Genomic DNA, 15882 nt, shown 5'->3' with positions numbered 1-15882 from the left:
TGTAAATTCTTTACATTTCGAAAGGTTGCACAGATTTGTACACTTTTGTTTTACTATAACTGTCAGCATAGATTTCCAGTGTGTTTATCCTTGCTGCTTCTGTTTGCAAGATCGTGTTGAAAAAAAGCACAGGTGTGACCTGCAGGACAGTTATAAAACCTGTTATAAATGTGCAGCATCTTGCTTTACTGTAATGTCTAGCAGAAGCTGGAGTGCTGAGACTCAATAGATGCATGCTTGTAAGGATGAATGCAGGCCTCAAAGGTTCCTTAGACTTCACAGGAATTTAATGTGGTGAAAAAGGTTAAGAAAATATAACTTATTTTTTATCATTGCTGCATCATTAATCAAGTATCGACCTTTTTAATTGGGCCGTTGTTTTGCGTGCATTCTCCACAGATGCATATTAGATATATTTAGATATATAAGGATTTTTTTTATTGCTTTTCGTGAGTAACCATGCATTGGAGGAACGGAAACAAATGCTATGTGGATAAGTCTGTAATTAATTCAGTAATTGAATTCAAACTACCCAGTAAAAAAGTACACATGTGCCGGCTCTCCGCTTCTCTTTATACAGCTTCTCTTCATAGAGCTTGTACGGTGCAGTAATAGCACTGCAACAACACTTTAATAAAATATTTATTAACAGCAAGTCGCTTAGTGGACGCCGTGTGTAACTCTATCATCTTTTTACTGTCTCTAACAGTGTACACATTTGAAATAAAAATGTAATAGTAGTAGTAATAATAAAACAAGTTGAATATAATTGTGCTTTATTTATTTATATATATATATATATAAAGCACATTTATTTATAAAATTTTATATATATATATATATATATATATATATATATATATATATATAGTGTGTGTGTGTGTGTGTGTGTATCCAGTACTTGACTGACAGAATTGACATGGAGTTTGCAACTTGAACGTTTTGGCGACCCCTAGCGGCAGCCGTGATATAAACGCGACAGTTGGGAGGAATGGAAAGTGAAACTCTGAGGCGCCGATGTCTTTCACAATACAGCAGCTGCCGGGTTTCGTTTATCAAGAATAGCACGAATTAACTGTTTTGTGTTGTTTTTTTCCCTCCTAAACGCCATCAAGTTGTGATGTAGTTGGTTTAAGACTGCTAGTATGCTGTAATTTCTTGTATTGAATGCGTGCTGTATGTGTGTTTGCAGTTGAGGATTAAAGCAGCTAGCATTTTAGGTTTGATTTGCTAGTTCACTTCATAGTAAAGGACGCGCGCGAAGTGTGTGTATTCTCTCTCTCTCTCTCTCTCTCTCTCTCTCTATCTTTGTTTGTTTCTTTTATTTTTTTTACGTCCTGCATTCTCGATAGGTAAGTGTGTAATTAATCCAAACCTGAAACACGTATTTGTCAACAGGGAAAGATCTGATTGATTGTGGCAGTATTCGAACCCTGGAGGTGTGAGGCAGTAGTGTAGTGTCCACCGCTAAGCCTTCATGCAACCTAATAATGTATTGCTTAATAATAATAATAATCATTTAAGCATTTGAGGGTTTTTTTTTCTTCCAATTTTGCATTACATCAGCTGCTTCTTATTTGAGTGGACAAATTTGTTGTTTAAAAAGAAAAAAACTTTTTTTGAAAGTGTACCGTGGAATAATTTATTAGAGATAAGAGAAATTTGATTCTGTTTAGTATTGCGATACTTTTGTAGGGCTTTTTAACAGTGTTGTCAAAAGTATTCACATTTATTACTTGAGTAGAAGTATAAATACTAGGGTTTAAAAAGACTTCTACAGAAGTTGAAGTGTCAACTCAAGCTTTTTGCTCAAGTAAAAGTGTAAAAGTACTGGTTTCAAAACTACTTAACGTATAAAAGTAACATAAGGGGGAAAAAAGCATTAAGGATAAAAGCTTAGGCTGTGCCACGGGCCTGCAGTATATGCTGCACTAACACCTCATAAAAAAAAAAAAGAAAAATGTGGTGGTGTTTTTTTTTTTTTTTTTTTTTTTGTATTTTTTAACGGCCATAGTGATTTGGGATACTGTATATGGCAATTGAAAAAGAATGCATTTTAGTACAATGCAAATACATTAAAGAACCATATATGTGTACTACTGAGCATTAACATGTTTAATTTAGTTTTTTATTGGTGCAAAAAGTCAAACTTCAGAGGCATGTCATCGGTAACCTTTATTGGAATGTAAATGTACATCCAAGCTTAGCTGCAGAAATCTGTGAGGGCAACATACAAGAAAATTAGTGTATATATATATATATATATATATATATATATATATATATATATACTAATTAATACTATATATATATATATGGTCTTCCTGCTGCCAACCTCCTCGCTGGTGCTTGGTTGTGACATTTTGCTCGAATCTTGAGGAAAACGGAAAATGCTAATTTATTTAAACGTCCTTGCTGGGGTGTGTGACGTCATGTGCAGGTGCGATGGATCGCGTACCAACCAATGTCGGAATGGTGTTTATACTTCTCATCCAACCACAATCAAATTTGCTTCATCCGGCAGGCACGATTTATCTGGATGTTTTTTTTGTTTGTTTGTTTGTTTTTTAAATGACAAGCTGAAATAAACAAGCTGAGTAACAAGGCTATTTGTAAAATGTAAGGAGTAGAAGGAAAAAAAGCCGGCTGAAAAATAATTACTCCAGTAAAGTATAGATACCCCAAATTTTTACTTAAGTAAGGTAACGAAGTATTTGTACTTCGTTACTTGACACCTCTGCTTTTCAAGTATCACCACGCCTACAGATGGCACACTCCAAACTATTCACACATTGGCAGACAGCACAAGATTCTGTGGAGTAGGAGCAAGTTCTTTGCTGAGTTTGTTTTGAATTATAACAAAGTCTGAAAAAATGAGGTTATTTATAAAATGTTATAAATAGTTAATCGCAATACTTTTTGAATCTGCACTTTGGTTTCGTGAATAATATCGTACAAGGAGGTGATTACTGTCCCTATAATTTATCATAATTATATATCTCCTCATATACCCATCATATTGCCCAGCCTTAGTCTTAGCTTTTTAGGGGGATATATGGGAGATGGGTTGCACTGATAAACCCCTCTGGAAATATTTTATTGCCATCTCAAAAGATGTGCAAGTGAAAAATATAAATTGTAGACTTTGCTTCTTGTTCACAGTAAAGTGCCTTATGGATGTCCATCAACAAATTATTTATAGTCACTGTTTTATCATAGCTCATCTCATTTTGTTTACAATGGGACAGCATGTCCTTGTGTGTGTGTCCTCTTGTCCTTTCCCGTTCTCTGCATCTTTTTTTGACAGACTGTCTTACTTGTCCACCACATAAGAATATGTGTAATATTTACTAAGGGCGAAAAAATATGAATAATTTATCAAAAGACCTTTTGCCATGTTATTTAAATGCTGTAGTCTGGGAATTAAATAGAAATTTGCAGCAAGATTGCTCTAGAGTTCATTGAGTTTATGTATTGAGCAAAAAATAGCACAAGACAAACCATGTGGTAATGCAACAAAAAAAGGACATCCTTATTTTATTGATGTTTGATTATTAATAAGTGACACTGTCCATAATTTAATCACCTATTAGATCCTGTCTACGAGCTGCAACAGGAGACAGCAACTTATAAGTCCCTGTCTACCAACAACAATGTATTAGAACAAGCACATTAATATTAAACCTGTCATTCATATTTCAGCTAGGCCTACTGTATGAGCCATGCAGTTATACAGAAATGATGCAGACCTTGTAACAGATAAAAAAATTTAACCGTTTAAGGATTTTGTCCATTCTTGGCTTCTTTTTTTGTGCTTACATCTGCTTTTTTTCTTTCTTACCAGGTAAAGCTGTGCTGCAAACATATCCATATAACACACATCACAATCTATTTTGTTGCTGTCTTGCTCCCAGTGTGGACTCTTACCCAAAGCCAGTAGGCAGTGAGCTTCTGTGTCCTCCACCCCTGCGCTATGAGCAGAGGTAGAGGAGGGCACTCTAAAGAGTACCAGCGATTCACCCCCTCATCCCATGAGAGAAAATCCAATCAAGGAGTTTACTCCCAAACTTACCCAGCCTACCCCAGATCCCCTCAAGTCCCAGACCCCTTGAGGAGGTTTACAGATCCCCCTCCTTACTCACCCACCAGTCCTCCTAGGGCTTCTTCAAGCCGTTCTTCGTGGCCTTTTACGTCTCAGTTCCCTGGACCCTCGCCGATTCAAGCTCAAAGGTCATCATCACATAGAGGGTTTTTTGGTGACGAAACAGAAGACTTTCGCCAACAGCAGATCTTGTTCCTAAGGGGGCAGAGTGCTGAGGCACCCAGGTTTGTACCACGCCAGTCCGAGCATCTCAGCAGTCCTCCCCAGCGTCAAACAGAATACTTTAGTTTCCAAAAGCCCAGCAGCTACGCAAGAAGAGGGGGTTATTTTCGAAGCAGATCAAGCTGGGAGGAAGGGTCTAACACCAGATACCATTCAGGACCCAAGTCTGGCTGGGAGCAACATCACTTAAGAAGCCCGAATAATCAGTATCAGCGTGACAACTGGGTGAACTGTGACACCTCTGGACTGTCTTCAGCCTTTCGTTCCCTGTCACTAGAGAACTTCAGTAGTGGCTCCTCCTCTGAAAGTTCTGGGACGAAGGCTTCCTGTTTCCTTTCTTCAGGTATACATGTGTATCTGACATCAGAAATCCAAGAGCAAGTCCTCAATTCTTTGGCCTCGTTAGATACAGGTGAAACTGTCCAGGCCAAGGCCTTGGCTAAAAGGTTTAGATTGCCTAAGAAGATTGTTAATCAGGCGCTCTACAGTTTATACAACCTAAACCGAGTAGTGAAGGTAGAAGGGCCCCCTCCTCTCTGGAGACTGTGGAAGGAAGGGGACGCTGAGTCCACCAACGAGAGAACCCAATTTAGAGCGAAACCTGACAAGTTTGCTCAGGATACATTTACGGAGCAAAACCAGGTGATTATAGAGGACGTAAATCTAGGCAGCATCTTGACCAGTGCAACATCAACCACTACAGAGGCGAGCAGTGATTCCGGTGAGGAATCTGAAGACTCTGAAAAAGAAAGTACCTCTGAAGGTCTGTACTCTGACCAGGCGGTAGATACATTTTTAGCCACTGAAGCGGAATCAGGTCTTTCCACCACAATGGATGGAAACCACAACAAGGAGCAGATCTTTCAGTACCTCTATGATGCTAACCAAGCCAGTGCAATAATGATTGCCAAAAATCTGGGTTTGCGATATGCCAAGCAGGTTAATCCTACACTGTATGCCATGGAAAAGCAAGGTGACATTTGTTGTATCTCGGGCAGTAAAGCACCCACTTGGAAGCTGACTGCTCACCGCTATGAGAAGATGGAAAGACACAGGAAAGCCGCTGTTGCTGCCTCTATGATACCTGATGCATCGGGCCCAGTAAAAGCTGCACAAACAACCCCAAACATGTTGTGTGGATCTGCGATGTTGGAGGAAATGGTGAACTGGGAGAACCTTTCAGCAGGTCAGAAATGTGACAGCAAGGACGGCATGTTCGGGAATGGAATGCTTGACAAACAGTCACATTCTGAAATTGACTCTGTTTTTCCTCTTAAAAAAATGCTTTTTGATGAAAATGACATTTTGCCATCTGTTCATATCTCATCTCGTGATGCCTCGTACTACCAGACAGAAGAAGAGAACGGGGGACATTCGGAGTGGTCTTCAGACGACATACCGGAATTCCTGAACACAATCCGATCTGAGGTGGCCGTGTCTCTGGCGGCACCTCTGTCCACAGCCCAGAATTCAGAGACCAGCAGGTTGCAAAAGCTTAGACTGGCACTCAACAAGAACCCAGTCAGTGGCCTCATGGAGTACGCGCAGTACCTTGGATACAACTGTGAATTCCTCCTGCTTGAACAGTCAGGACCCTCACATAACCCCAGGTTAGCTAAGGTTTTTTTTTGTTGTTGTCTATTCAGTTGACTGTGTATTTTTTGTGCATAACCATCATAACACACACTTACTAATCGTCTATACCGCTTAATCCTGTATACTGGGTCGCGGGGGGGCTGGGGCCTATCCCAGGAGACTTGGGGCACGAGTCGGGGTACTCCCTGGACAGGGTGCCAATCCATCGCTGGGTACACTCACATACCCACACATACTTATCCACACAATACAGGCAGTTTGGGAACACCAGTTAAACTAGTGTGCATGACTTTGGACTGTGGGAGGAAACCAGTGGACCCGGAGGAAACCACCAAGCCAGAGAAGAACATTTAAACTACACGCACACAGACGAGGGAATCAAGAGGTGCCAAGCCCACAGTGCTAACCGCTAAGCCACTGTTGGTTGTTTTTTCCTCAGGTTTCGAATGCAAGTAATGCTTGATGGACGTAGGTTCCCACCAGCTGAAGGTTCGAACAAAAAAGTGGCAAAGAAGGTCGCAGCTGCAGAGACCCTTCGGGCTCTCTACAGGGAACTGGAGGGAAGTGCTAGTGTGGAGGATGAACCAGAGCAGCCTGCACTGCCATTAGCAGAGTTGAATGATTCGGTTGAGGATTCTTTTGTGAGTTCTTTCTCTTTGTGTTTTACCTTAATAATGATGTGCTAAAATTTAGTGTATTTTACATAACCGTTGACTAAACATCTTTATTCATTGTATTCAGATGGAGAGTTCGGAGGAGCCACCGAAGGCCTTGTCCCGCTCCCTCCCAGGTGGCAAGAACCCTGTTTCTGTTCTAATGGAGCACAGCCAACGTAGCGGCTACCCCATTGAATTTATTAATACTGGGCAGGAGGGTCCGGCACATGACCCACGGTAAGAGGTTTTGTAAAAGGAAGTATACATGGTTGGCCAGAAATAATCTACTACAGCTAAACCTTGGATTGTGAGTAACTTGGATTGTAAAACGAGCAAATATCATTACGTAATTTCAACTCGATAAACGTGTGAGGTCTTGAAATATGAGTAGTGCGTATACGCTTTGTTTGCCAATCGTCAAGTCATCACAACTGAGCCGATGTTCGTTCTTTCCCTCGCGCTGTGGGATTGTGGGTAATTATCTCCCATGCTCTGTCGCAGTGCGCATGCGTCACTCGTATAGTACAAGCACGTTTCTGGAACGAATAATGCTTGTAGTCCAAGGTTTTACTGTAATTGTATTGTAGTGATTCACTACATTTTATAAACTAGGCATCACTTGAAACACAGAGATATTGTCATGCTGACATGATAAGCAAAGATCCTAGCGTCTCTTAGCGTCTATTGGACCACTTGCTTTGGGAATACAGAGGCCACTTGATGACTACACTTTCTGCTTTTTCATTTAAAGCAGCGGTGAGGTTAAATGTAGATTAACTTAATCTGACAGAAAAGCCAGTGAAATGGAAAAAACCCAAGAATGAGGTTTAAAGAAAAACAAAACCTCTTGGCACATGCCTTAAAACTTGGCCGTTACATCTCATTTGACGATTAGATTAATACGTTACTGTAAATATTCTGACATGAACTAGTTTTACCGAAGAACTAGATTTGCTGCTAATAACCGGAATTTTTTTTTGTCCTTTCTCTTTTTTTTTGCCATTAGTTTCATGTTCCAAGTGAAAGTCGGAGACAGACTTTACCCGGAGGCGCACGCACCTAGTAAGAAGGCAGCACGGCAACTGGCAGCAGAGGAAGCTGTGAAGGTTCTCCTGGCAGAAGGACAACTGCAGCTCAGCAAGGTAAGAGCAATGTCTGACAGTTCTTTATGTGGAAACACACGAGTTAGAGAAGATAAACTAGAGTGATAAAATCAACTGAATAGGTGTTGAATGAAGTTAGGATTTCTACACTGTGTATACTAACTTTGGAAGAACACGAAGATATTAAAATATAAATATAGATTTTTAGTTCAGTTGCCTAGCAATGCAAATTGCATTCAGTTTAATTCTGCATGTGAGGCAAGGATTAGTGGTTTAAACTCAATAAAACAATTTAGGAAGAGTTGGAGAAACAAAATTAAAAATAAATAGAATTTTGGTCTTTAGAGGTTTTAGTCTGTACAGTGTTTTTTAAAAATTTCAGAATAGTAGAAAAGCACATTCATTTACCCCCGGCGGGAGTCTTACTCTGCTCTGTTTATGCTAGCCGCAGCACACGTTTTGTCCACTCGGCGAGGGTGATCTGTCCGAGGCAGTGCCCCCGTGCCCATCGTTGCCCCCGCTGACAGCAGCTGAGCTCCAGGCAGCACACGAGGCCGGGGTTGGCGACCTGATCAACCATCTAAACAACAACGCTGTCTCTGGTCTGCTGGAATACGCACGCTCGCGAGGCTTTGCTGCTGAGATCCGTCTTGTGGGCCAGTCAGGACCAGCACACGAGCCACGGTACACATCCACATGTACAGCAGATACTCACACTTGGCTCCTAGTTCTTTAGATAGATTTGTGCACTTTGTAGGTATTTTGTTTCTGCTGTGGATGCTCCCGTTAGAGGTTGCTGCAGTGAATCAACCGATCTGCACATTTTGATTTTGACACGGATGTTTATGCCTGTCCTTCCCTATGGCAGGCTCAGCATCGTATTGAATACTTGTACATTAGTTTCTGTGGAAAAAAAGCTTCTTCTATTATCAAGAGCACTGATTTCAGATCATATACGTTGGCCAATTTTTGTATTTAAACCTAAATAAAAAAGCAGAGCTGTAATTTTGCATGCACTTTTTTTATTTTTCCTATATATTTGGGATTAGTAGAAGGACCCAATTGTCTTTGAACAGAAACCCGAGTTAGATACTCTCTTGTGTTTCTACTAATTAGTGTATTGTGCTTTTGCTGCCATTAGATGATGCTATAAAGTGTCTACTAATGAGGACTACAGGTCTAAGTTAGACAGAATGAAGTATAAAGTGAACCCAAAAAAAGTGATGTCTCCATTTGAGGATGCAGGGATCCAGGAGGTTAACTCGGCTCTAACTTTTTTTTTTCTTCTTTCTTTGCAATGCCCCTTTCCCTGGCTCTGTCTCACAGCTTCACCTATCAGGCAAAGCTGGGAGGTCGCTGGTTTCCAGCAGTTTGTGCCAGCAATAAAAAGCAGGGCAAGCAGGAGGCCGCTGACGCAGCGCTCCGAGTGTTGATTGGAGAGGCGGAAAAGGCGGCACGCACCGGAGAGCTTACGGCAGAGGTATCTATCTCACTCATCCCCTTTCAAAACTAATTACAGTAACATTGATGAGTAGTTTTTGAAAGGTAGTTTAATTGTTTGTTTGTTTGTTTGTTTGCGTATGTGGTACAGCTGCCGGTGTCAGGTAGCACACTGCACGACCAGTTCGCCATGCTAAGTCATCAGCGTTTCAATGCGCTCACCTCTCGTATTCAGCACAGCCTGTTGGGTAGGAAAATCCTTGCCACCATCATCATGAAGAGAGGTGCTGACAGCCTGGGCACAGTTGTCAGCCTTGGGACGGGTATGAATCGCAAACACACACACGCATAACTTTTATAACATGGGCTGACAGACAGGCCACATGCTTCCTCTAAGGTATGCTCCGAAAGATACAGTACTGAAACAGCACTTTTAACAATTGTCATTGTCGCAAAGCAGCTTTACACAATAAAAAAAAAATTATGGAAGTTTATATGAAATGTGGAAAACGAGGTAAAAACTCCCTGAGAAGGCAATAGAGAGGAAGAAACCTTAAGAGGAACCAGACTCAACAAGGAAATCTATCATTTGGGTGATACCAGATATCAGGGATTGATCTACCGTCATACTGTGTTAGGAGGCTGGATGTTCAGTCTAACAGTCAATGTTCTTAAGTTAATATAAAGTTCAGTTTGTTATTGGAGGCTTAGGTAGACTGTAGGAAATTCCAGTCCTAAACTATCGAGCGACTGCAGTCCTCAGAGAACAGCTGTCTGCGTCAGCCGAGGCCAGAACCGTCGTAAGTAACAGTTATTCTGTCTTATTCTGAAATTTCACCCTTTTGGGAGTGATCTGTGTCAGCGCTACATGAGCAAATAGTCTCTTTTCGCGGGGGTCTGTAGCAGCAACCTTCATTTCCCGGAAATCCGGGTTGAGAATCTATGTGAGGCGTGAGCATGGTAGCGTGGTATATCAACATGCTAATAGTGTGTATGTTAAATCCTTTCATGAGAAACTCACGGATGACAAAAAATAAAAGTAATATTGTTCGTCTTTTCATTTCAGTACTGTTTATTTTGGTGCATACTGTACTTTAATGTAATAGGTTTGTAATGAAACCATTTCCAAAGCAGATCTTTGACCGAAACCCTAGATTGTTTTTTCCAGTTTTGCAACATGTGCACTAGTAAAATAAATAGCATGATAGAAAGACCTGGTCTGAATTGTAGTCCAGTAGCACAGCATTTACAGCTGATGCCTGAAGTGACAACATACTGTAGAGTTATCCAGTTTCCCTACTGCCTGTACATCTTGCCATTAAAAATTCATGCAGTCGTTGAGCATTGTTGGTTGAGTTTTGGCATTGTGTTTATTGTATCTTTCATTGCCAAATCTCTCTTCGAACTAAATGCATACTGCCCTCTAGTGTTATAGTGTAATAATTAACTCATCTCAATTAAAGTAAAACTAAAGGCAGTTAATTACACGCTTATCGATAGTTAGTGGAACAGCATTTAATTTAGAATGTTAAGAAATCAACCCTAATACTGTAACACTGTGCTGATTTTACTTCTGCTCTACTGTACCACTGCAGGGAATCGCTGCGTTAAAGGAGAGGAGTTGAGTCTTAAGGGTGATACCGTTAACGACTGCCATGCTGAAATTATTTCCAGAAGAGGCTTCATCCGGTATCACTTTACATCGGCACTCTTGCCAAGATGCATTTTGTCCATTGCAATATTGGCCTTGATGGTGTCTTATTTCATTCTCATAAATATATTAACAAGTGAAGTAAATTTATATGTGCTGCGGCTTCAGCTCAGAGCCGTCTGAGATTCTATAACCTGTCTGCCCTCAGCACTAGCAGCCACTCATCTCTCTTTTTTTTCCCTTTTAATTTCTCCTTCTCTCCCTTTCTCTTTTCCTTCATCCCACTTCTCTGTCCCTTGCACAGGTTTTTGTACAGCGAGTTAATGAAGTGTTGGGATAGTCCCGATGAAGACAACATTTTCACGGCCGCAGAGGATGGTTTGCTCAAACTAAAAGATGACATCACGTTCCATTTGTACATCAGGTAGGATGTGTATTTAAAACACAGCGTATACAACCTGGCACATGAGCTTTCTCGTTAAAAGATACCAATCGGGTCATGTTTACAGATAATAGCCTCTGCATCACAGTTACAGATAATTGTCCAAAATAGGCTGTAATTACTAGTCATTACATGCTGTCTGTCTGTCTGTCTGTCTGTGTATCTCTTACAGCACTGCTCCTTGTGGCGATGGTGCACTGTTCGATAAATCGTGCAGCGATATAGCGGAGGTCACAGGCTCAGGTCACATGCCCCTGTTTGAGAATGTTAAACAGGGCAAGCTCAGGACCAAAGTGGAAAATGGTGAGCCCTTCTTTCTTTTGTACAGACTGTTAGGTCACGCCCCATAACTGCATAAACACTAATGCAGTTACATATGAGCCTTAGGAGTGTAATGGTTGTCTATCAGGCTTACTTAAGGGCTGATTAGTTTGTGCTGAGGTCATAAATCTGGTCTAGGTTTTTATGGAATTAGTTGAAATAAGTAAATAAAATCACATTGAGATTTTTGAAACATATTGCGATATGTAACTATTAAATATACCATTTTAATTCTCTAGATTAACAGCAGATAATGGCACAAATGACCTCATAATTTCCTTATCACCTCACTTTTAAAAGTATTTAAATAATGGGGGTAAAATTATTTAATTATGCATCACGATTCTTTTCTTGTGGTATAATTTTTTTATGCATCACCAAACAGACTCCAAAGTAGATTTTTTTTTTAATTATATACACACAAATATAAATATATAAATTAAACTTTTATAGGTTTGCATTTGAGTTGGAAAATGTTGCCATTCTTCTGTAATCCTGCAGATGGCGCACTCTAAACTATGCATATATTGGCAGGCAGCACAGCATCTTGTGTGGTAGAAGCGTTCACAAGCATTTCAATTATTTATCAAAAATAAGTTAGTTATAATTAAATCTTTTTATAAAAATTCATACCGAATCAGGATATTTATTAAATTAAGAAACTTGTCTTAATATACGGCACCCACGTACTGTGATGAAATAAACATAATATAAAAAAGTTTGGATTTATTTTTCTACATTCTAGAACAATACTGTTTTTCTTTTTTTTTCTTTTTTTTAACTATGCAACAACAACTTACGAAGAAGTTAGGTTAAGTTCATTTAGAGTAACCAACCTTAAAAAAAACACATCCTGTATTAACAAACAGCACCTCAGATTAGAGCTGCTATGAAGGTTTTACAGAGCATAAGTAGCAAACACGTCTCATTATCAACTGTTCAAAGGAGATTATTGCATATTTTGATCGCTTTCAGCATTGTTTTAGAGTGTAGACAGAAATTTAAAAATCAGGATAGACCACGGAATTGGACGGTGTGTCCAGCCTTTTGACTGTTAATATACAGAGTCAGCACAAAAAAAATGATAGACATTCAGGAACAGAAAAATAGTATGATGTATATTTTTATTTTATCTTATAGCAGGACTTGGCTTCTTTTATTTATTTTATTTTTACTAGTCCTATACTCTCTTTTTTTTCTAATGCTCTGTTCTATAACGTTTTGTTTTCTCTCCTCCATCCCAGGAGAGGGTACCATCCCGGTGGAGTCGAGTGCTATCGTTCCCACTTGGGATGGAATCCAGCATGGTGAGCGCCTCAGAACCATGAGCTGCAGTGACAAAATCCTGCGTTGGAACGTGCTGGGCCTGCAGGGGGCGCTGCTCAGCCACTTTATACACCCTGTCTACCTTCAGTCTATCACCTTGGGTATAGCAGAGCTGCACACAGACTCAAAACCTCCTCAGACTCATTCTGAAAATTTTCTAACTGTCTTCATATGTTTTTTTTTAAGGGTATCTGTACAACCACGGTCATTTGACTCGAGCAGTGTGCTGCCGATTGGCCAGGGATGGCAGCGAGTTAACTAAAAACTTACCTCCTCACTTCACACTTTGCCACCCTGAGGTATGTATACACACACACACACACACACACACACACATATATATATATATATATATATATATATATATATATATATATATATATACACATATACATACATATATATATATATATATATATATACACAACACACCATATACATACATACTCAGACAGACAAAGGAAGCATTTGAGTGAAGATTTGTGTAAGAATTCAGAATTCTGTATCTGTAGACGTAAAGAGAAACATCTCAATAATTAAACAAATGTTCTCATTGTGTGTGTGTGTGTGTCTGTGTGTAGGTTGGCAGAGTGAGTGTGTATGACTCAACACGTCAAACAGGAAAGACCAAAGAATCCAGTGTGAACTGGAGCCTACCAGACCAGCTCAAAGTAGAAGTACTGGATGGCACCAAGGGCAAAGTGGACAGGTAAGAGACCAGCCATTCACACAGTCTGATCTGTTTTGCAGCCAATAGGGTGTCGAGGATATAAGAGAGCCATCTGTCCAGACAGCTTAGCTATGTAAAATGAACCCGGAAAACTTTACAAACTCTTCCTGTGGTGCTATTATCATAATAATGTCTCGCCTTCTCAATTCCATCTCAAATATACTTTTTTTTTCTCTCTCTCTTTTTACCATTTGTGTCTCTGCAAAGTCCAAAGATGGAGGTGTCCCGAGTCTCCAAGTCCAACATGTTCCGTCTTTTCCGGGACGTGTGCAGACGGGCCGGCCGGAGCGACCTGCTAACACTGACATCATACTCCCATGCCAAGATGGCCGCCACTCCTTTCCAGCGCGCCAAAGAGCAGTTCTTTAAGGCTCTGGGTCAGCTGGGTTATGGAACCTGGATCGGCAGACCGCAGGAGGAGAAGAGCTTTGAAGCGGAGCAAACTGAGGCTCAGAACTTACTTTTAGCTCCATAAGGACGAAAGGAAGGAGAGTGTGAGAAAGGAAGTGAAGAGTGCAGGGAAATCACAGCCGGTCATGCTTTTAGGCGGTTGAAAGATGACTGATGAGGGTGAATAAATAAGAGAGAGAGAGACAATTTTGGATGAAGGAACGAGTAAGGGCTGATGATCTGGTATGAAACGATCCACTTCAGGCTGGGATGGAAAGGGAAAGAAAACTGAGCCAGAAGAAAGCCAGCTCATGTATAGCGTTCTGTGGAATCCTCTTTAAACCCTGTTATGCACCAAGACCTATCTGAAGCTCTGCTCTCTCTTTGTCTCTCTTTCTTGTGCTCTCTCTATTTCATGGGTGGGGGGGTGTATATGAAGTGATTGAATTAGAGGCCGTTATACAATCTTTTTATTTATGATCAACTTCGCCTGCTGATAAAAGCTGCAGTAATTGTGTACCATTATAGATATTATATTACAAACCAAGACAAAAGAATGCTGTTAGTGCCACATCTCCCCTCACAGCAATTAATGGGCTTCCTCACAGTTCTCTCTCTCTCTCTCGCACCCTCTCACCTACAGAAGACTTGTTTCTGGCTGAAACTACAGACCAAGGAGCTTCATTATTTTCTTTTAGAAAACCCCATGTCTTCTGTGCATTTCATTCACATTCCTTGGAGAACTGAAAGTGACTTGACTAGGTCACTAGTCAGTTTGACCTGATATGTCCAGCGTACATACACACATTATATATATATATATATATATATATATATATATATATATATATATATTCCCATAGTATGTTTATTTCTGCCTATGGGTCAGCACTGCTTAACTACTTTAAACAACTTGTACACACAGATTTGACGAAATGTATACATAATGTACATACAGATACATACACTCACAAATGTATATAAGGTCTCTTCACACCGCGTGCGAGTTTATATACATGTGTGTGTTTATGTATATGTATATATTGTATGTATATATTTTATAAAGTTTCCTAAATTTGTGTCGCATTTGACCAGCGTCGATGGATGCAGATATTTTTTGTGACGGATTAATCGTCCCTCCATACATATCACGCATCATATTCCATATTATGTTTTGTGAGAAACGCAGGTCAAAAGTTCTTTCATAAGTTCTGTGAATGAGTATATGTGTGTTTATTGTGTATTATGTCTGGATTATTTTTTTTTTTTTGTAAGAGGACACATTTGTGCTGTCACTGTGACATACTTAAGTGGAGATCATTTTAACTTTGGATATGTTCAATCCCAAATTCATAGCTGTATAAAATCACTTTTAATTTGGACATTTTTGTTTTTACATTGACTGATCTGTTATCTCCTGTCTTTTGTTCCAAAATAAATAGTTAAATCTTAGTATGTGGGAGTTTTGTTTTCTCTTTGGAGAAATGCATTGTTGTTAAAGCACTCCACGATGCCCCAAATTCCTGTGTCCTCTTTATGCCCATTTGTATTTTTTTAGCACCTATCAATTATAAGATATGATCTGTAGTTTAGAGCAACTGGTTATAGCTAACAGCTGCATTGGGTGTGGGTGCAAAGCCTTGGCAGACAATATAAAGATTCAAATTACAGCACAATTAAAGTCTCTGGTTTAAAAATGGGTTTACAATAAATCACCCACAGCAGGAATTAAAATGCTATTTTATCATATGTTCTGCTTTCCAAGTGCCATTTGTTTTTATTTGGTTAATACTAATTTATGTACTGCACTTTATTTATGCGCCATACTGTTTCACTGCTGACTGAAAAAAAGAACAAGGGGGGAAAAAAGCAATTTCCCTTTTTAGATCAATAAAGCATTCAT

General features: G+C 39.8%; 1 protein-coding gene across 1 annotated transcript; it reads left to right on the top strand.

The window, feature by feature from the left end:
* The first annotated feature begins 1018 nt into the window (after positions 1-1018).
* Positions 1019-15431, top strand: adar (adenosine deaminase RNA specific). Its single transcript, XM_053494135.1, has 15 exons — positions 1019-1352; positions 3845-5934; positions 6360-6561; positions 6662-6813; positions 7583-7718; positions 8125-8363; positions 9006-9159; positions 9271-9442; positions 10715-10808; positions 11075-11194; positions 11385-11515; positions 12778-12960; positions 13046-13158; positions 13441-13568; positions 13797-15431. Exons 2-15 carry the CDS (start codon positions 3974-3976, stop codon positions 14062-14064), a joined length of 4053 nt encoding a protein of 1350 aa, XP_053350110.1. The 5' UTR covers positions 1019-1352; positions 3845-3973; the 3' UTR covers positions 14065-15431.
* The last annotated feature ends 451 nt before the right edge of the window (positions 15432-15882 follow it).

The sequence above is a fragment of the Clarias gariepinus genome, chromosome 4, assembly GCF_024256425.1.
Source record: "Clarias gariepinus isolate MV-2021 ecotype Netherlands chromosome 4, CGAR_prim_01v2, whole genome shotgun sequence".
NCBI lineage: Eukaryota > Metazoa > Chordata > Actinopteri > Siluriformes > Clariidae > Clarias > Clarias gariepinus.
This window is presented reverse-complemented; position numbering and strand designations above follow the sequence as displayed.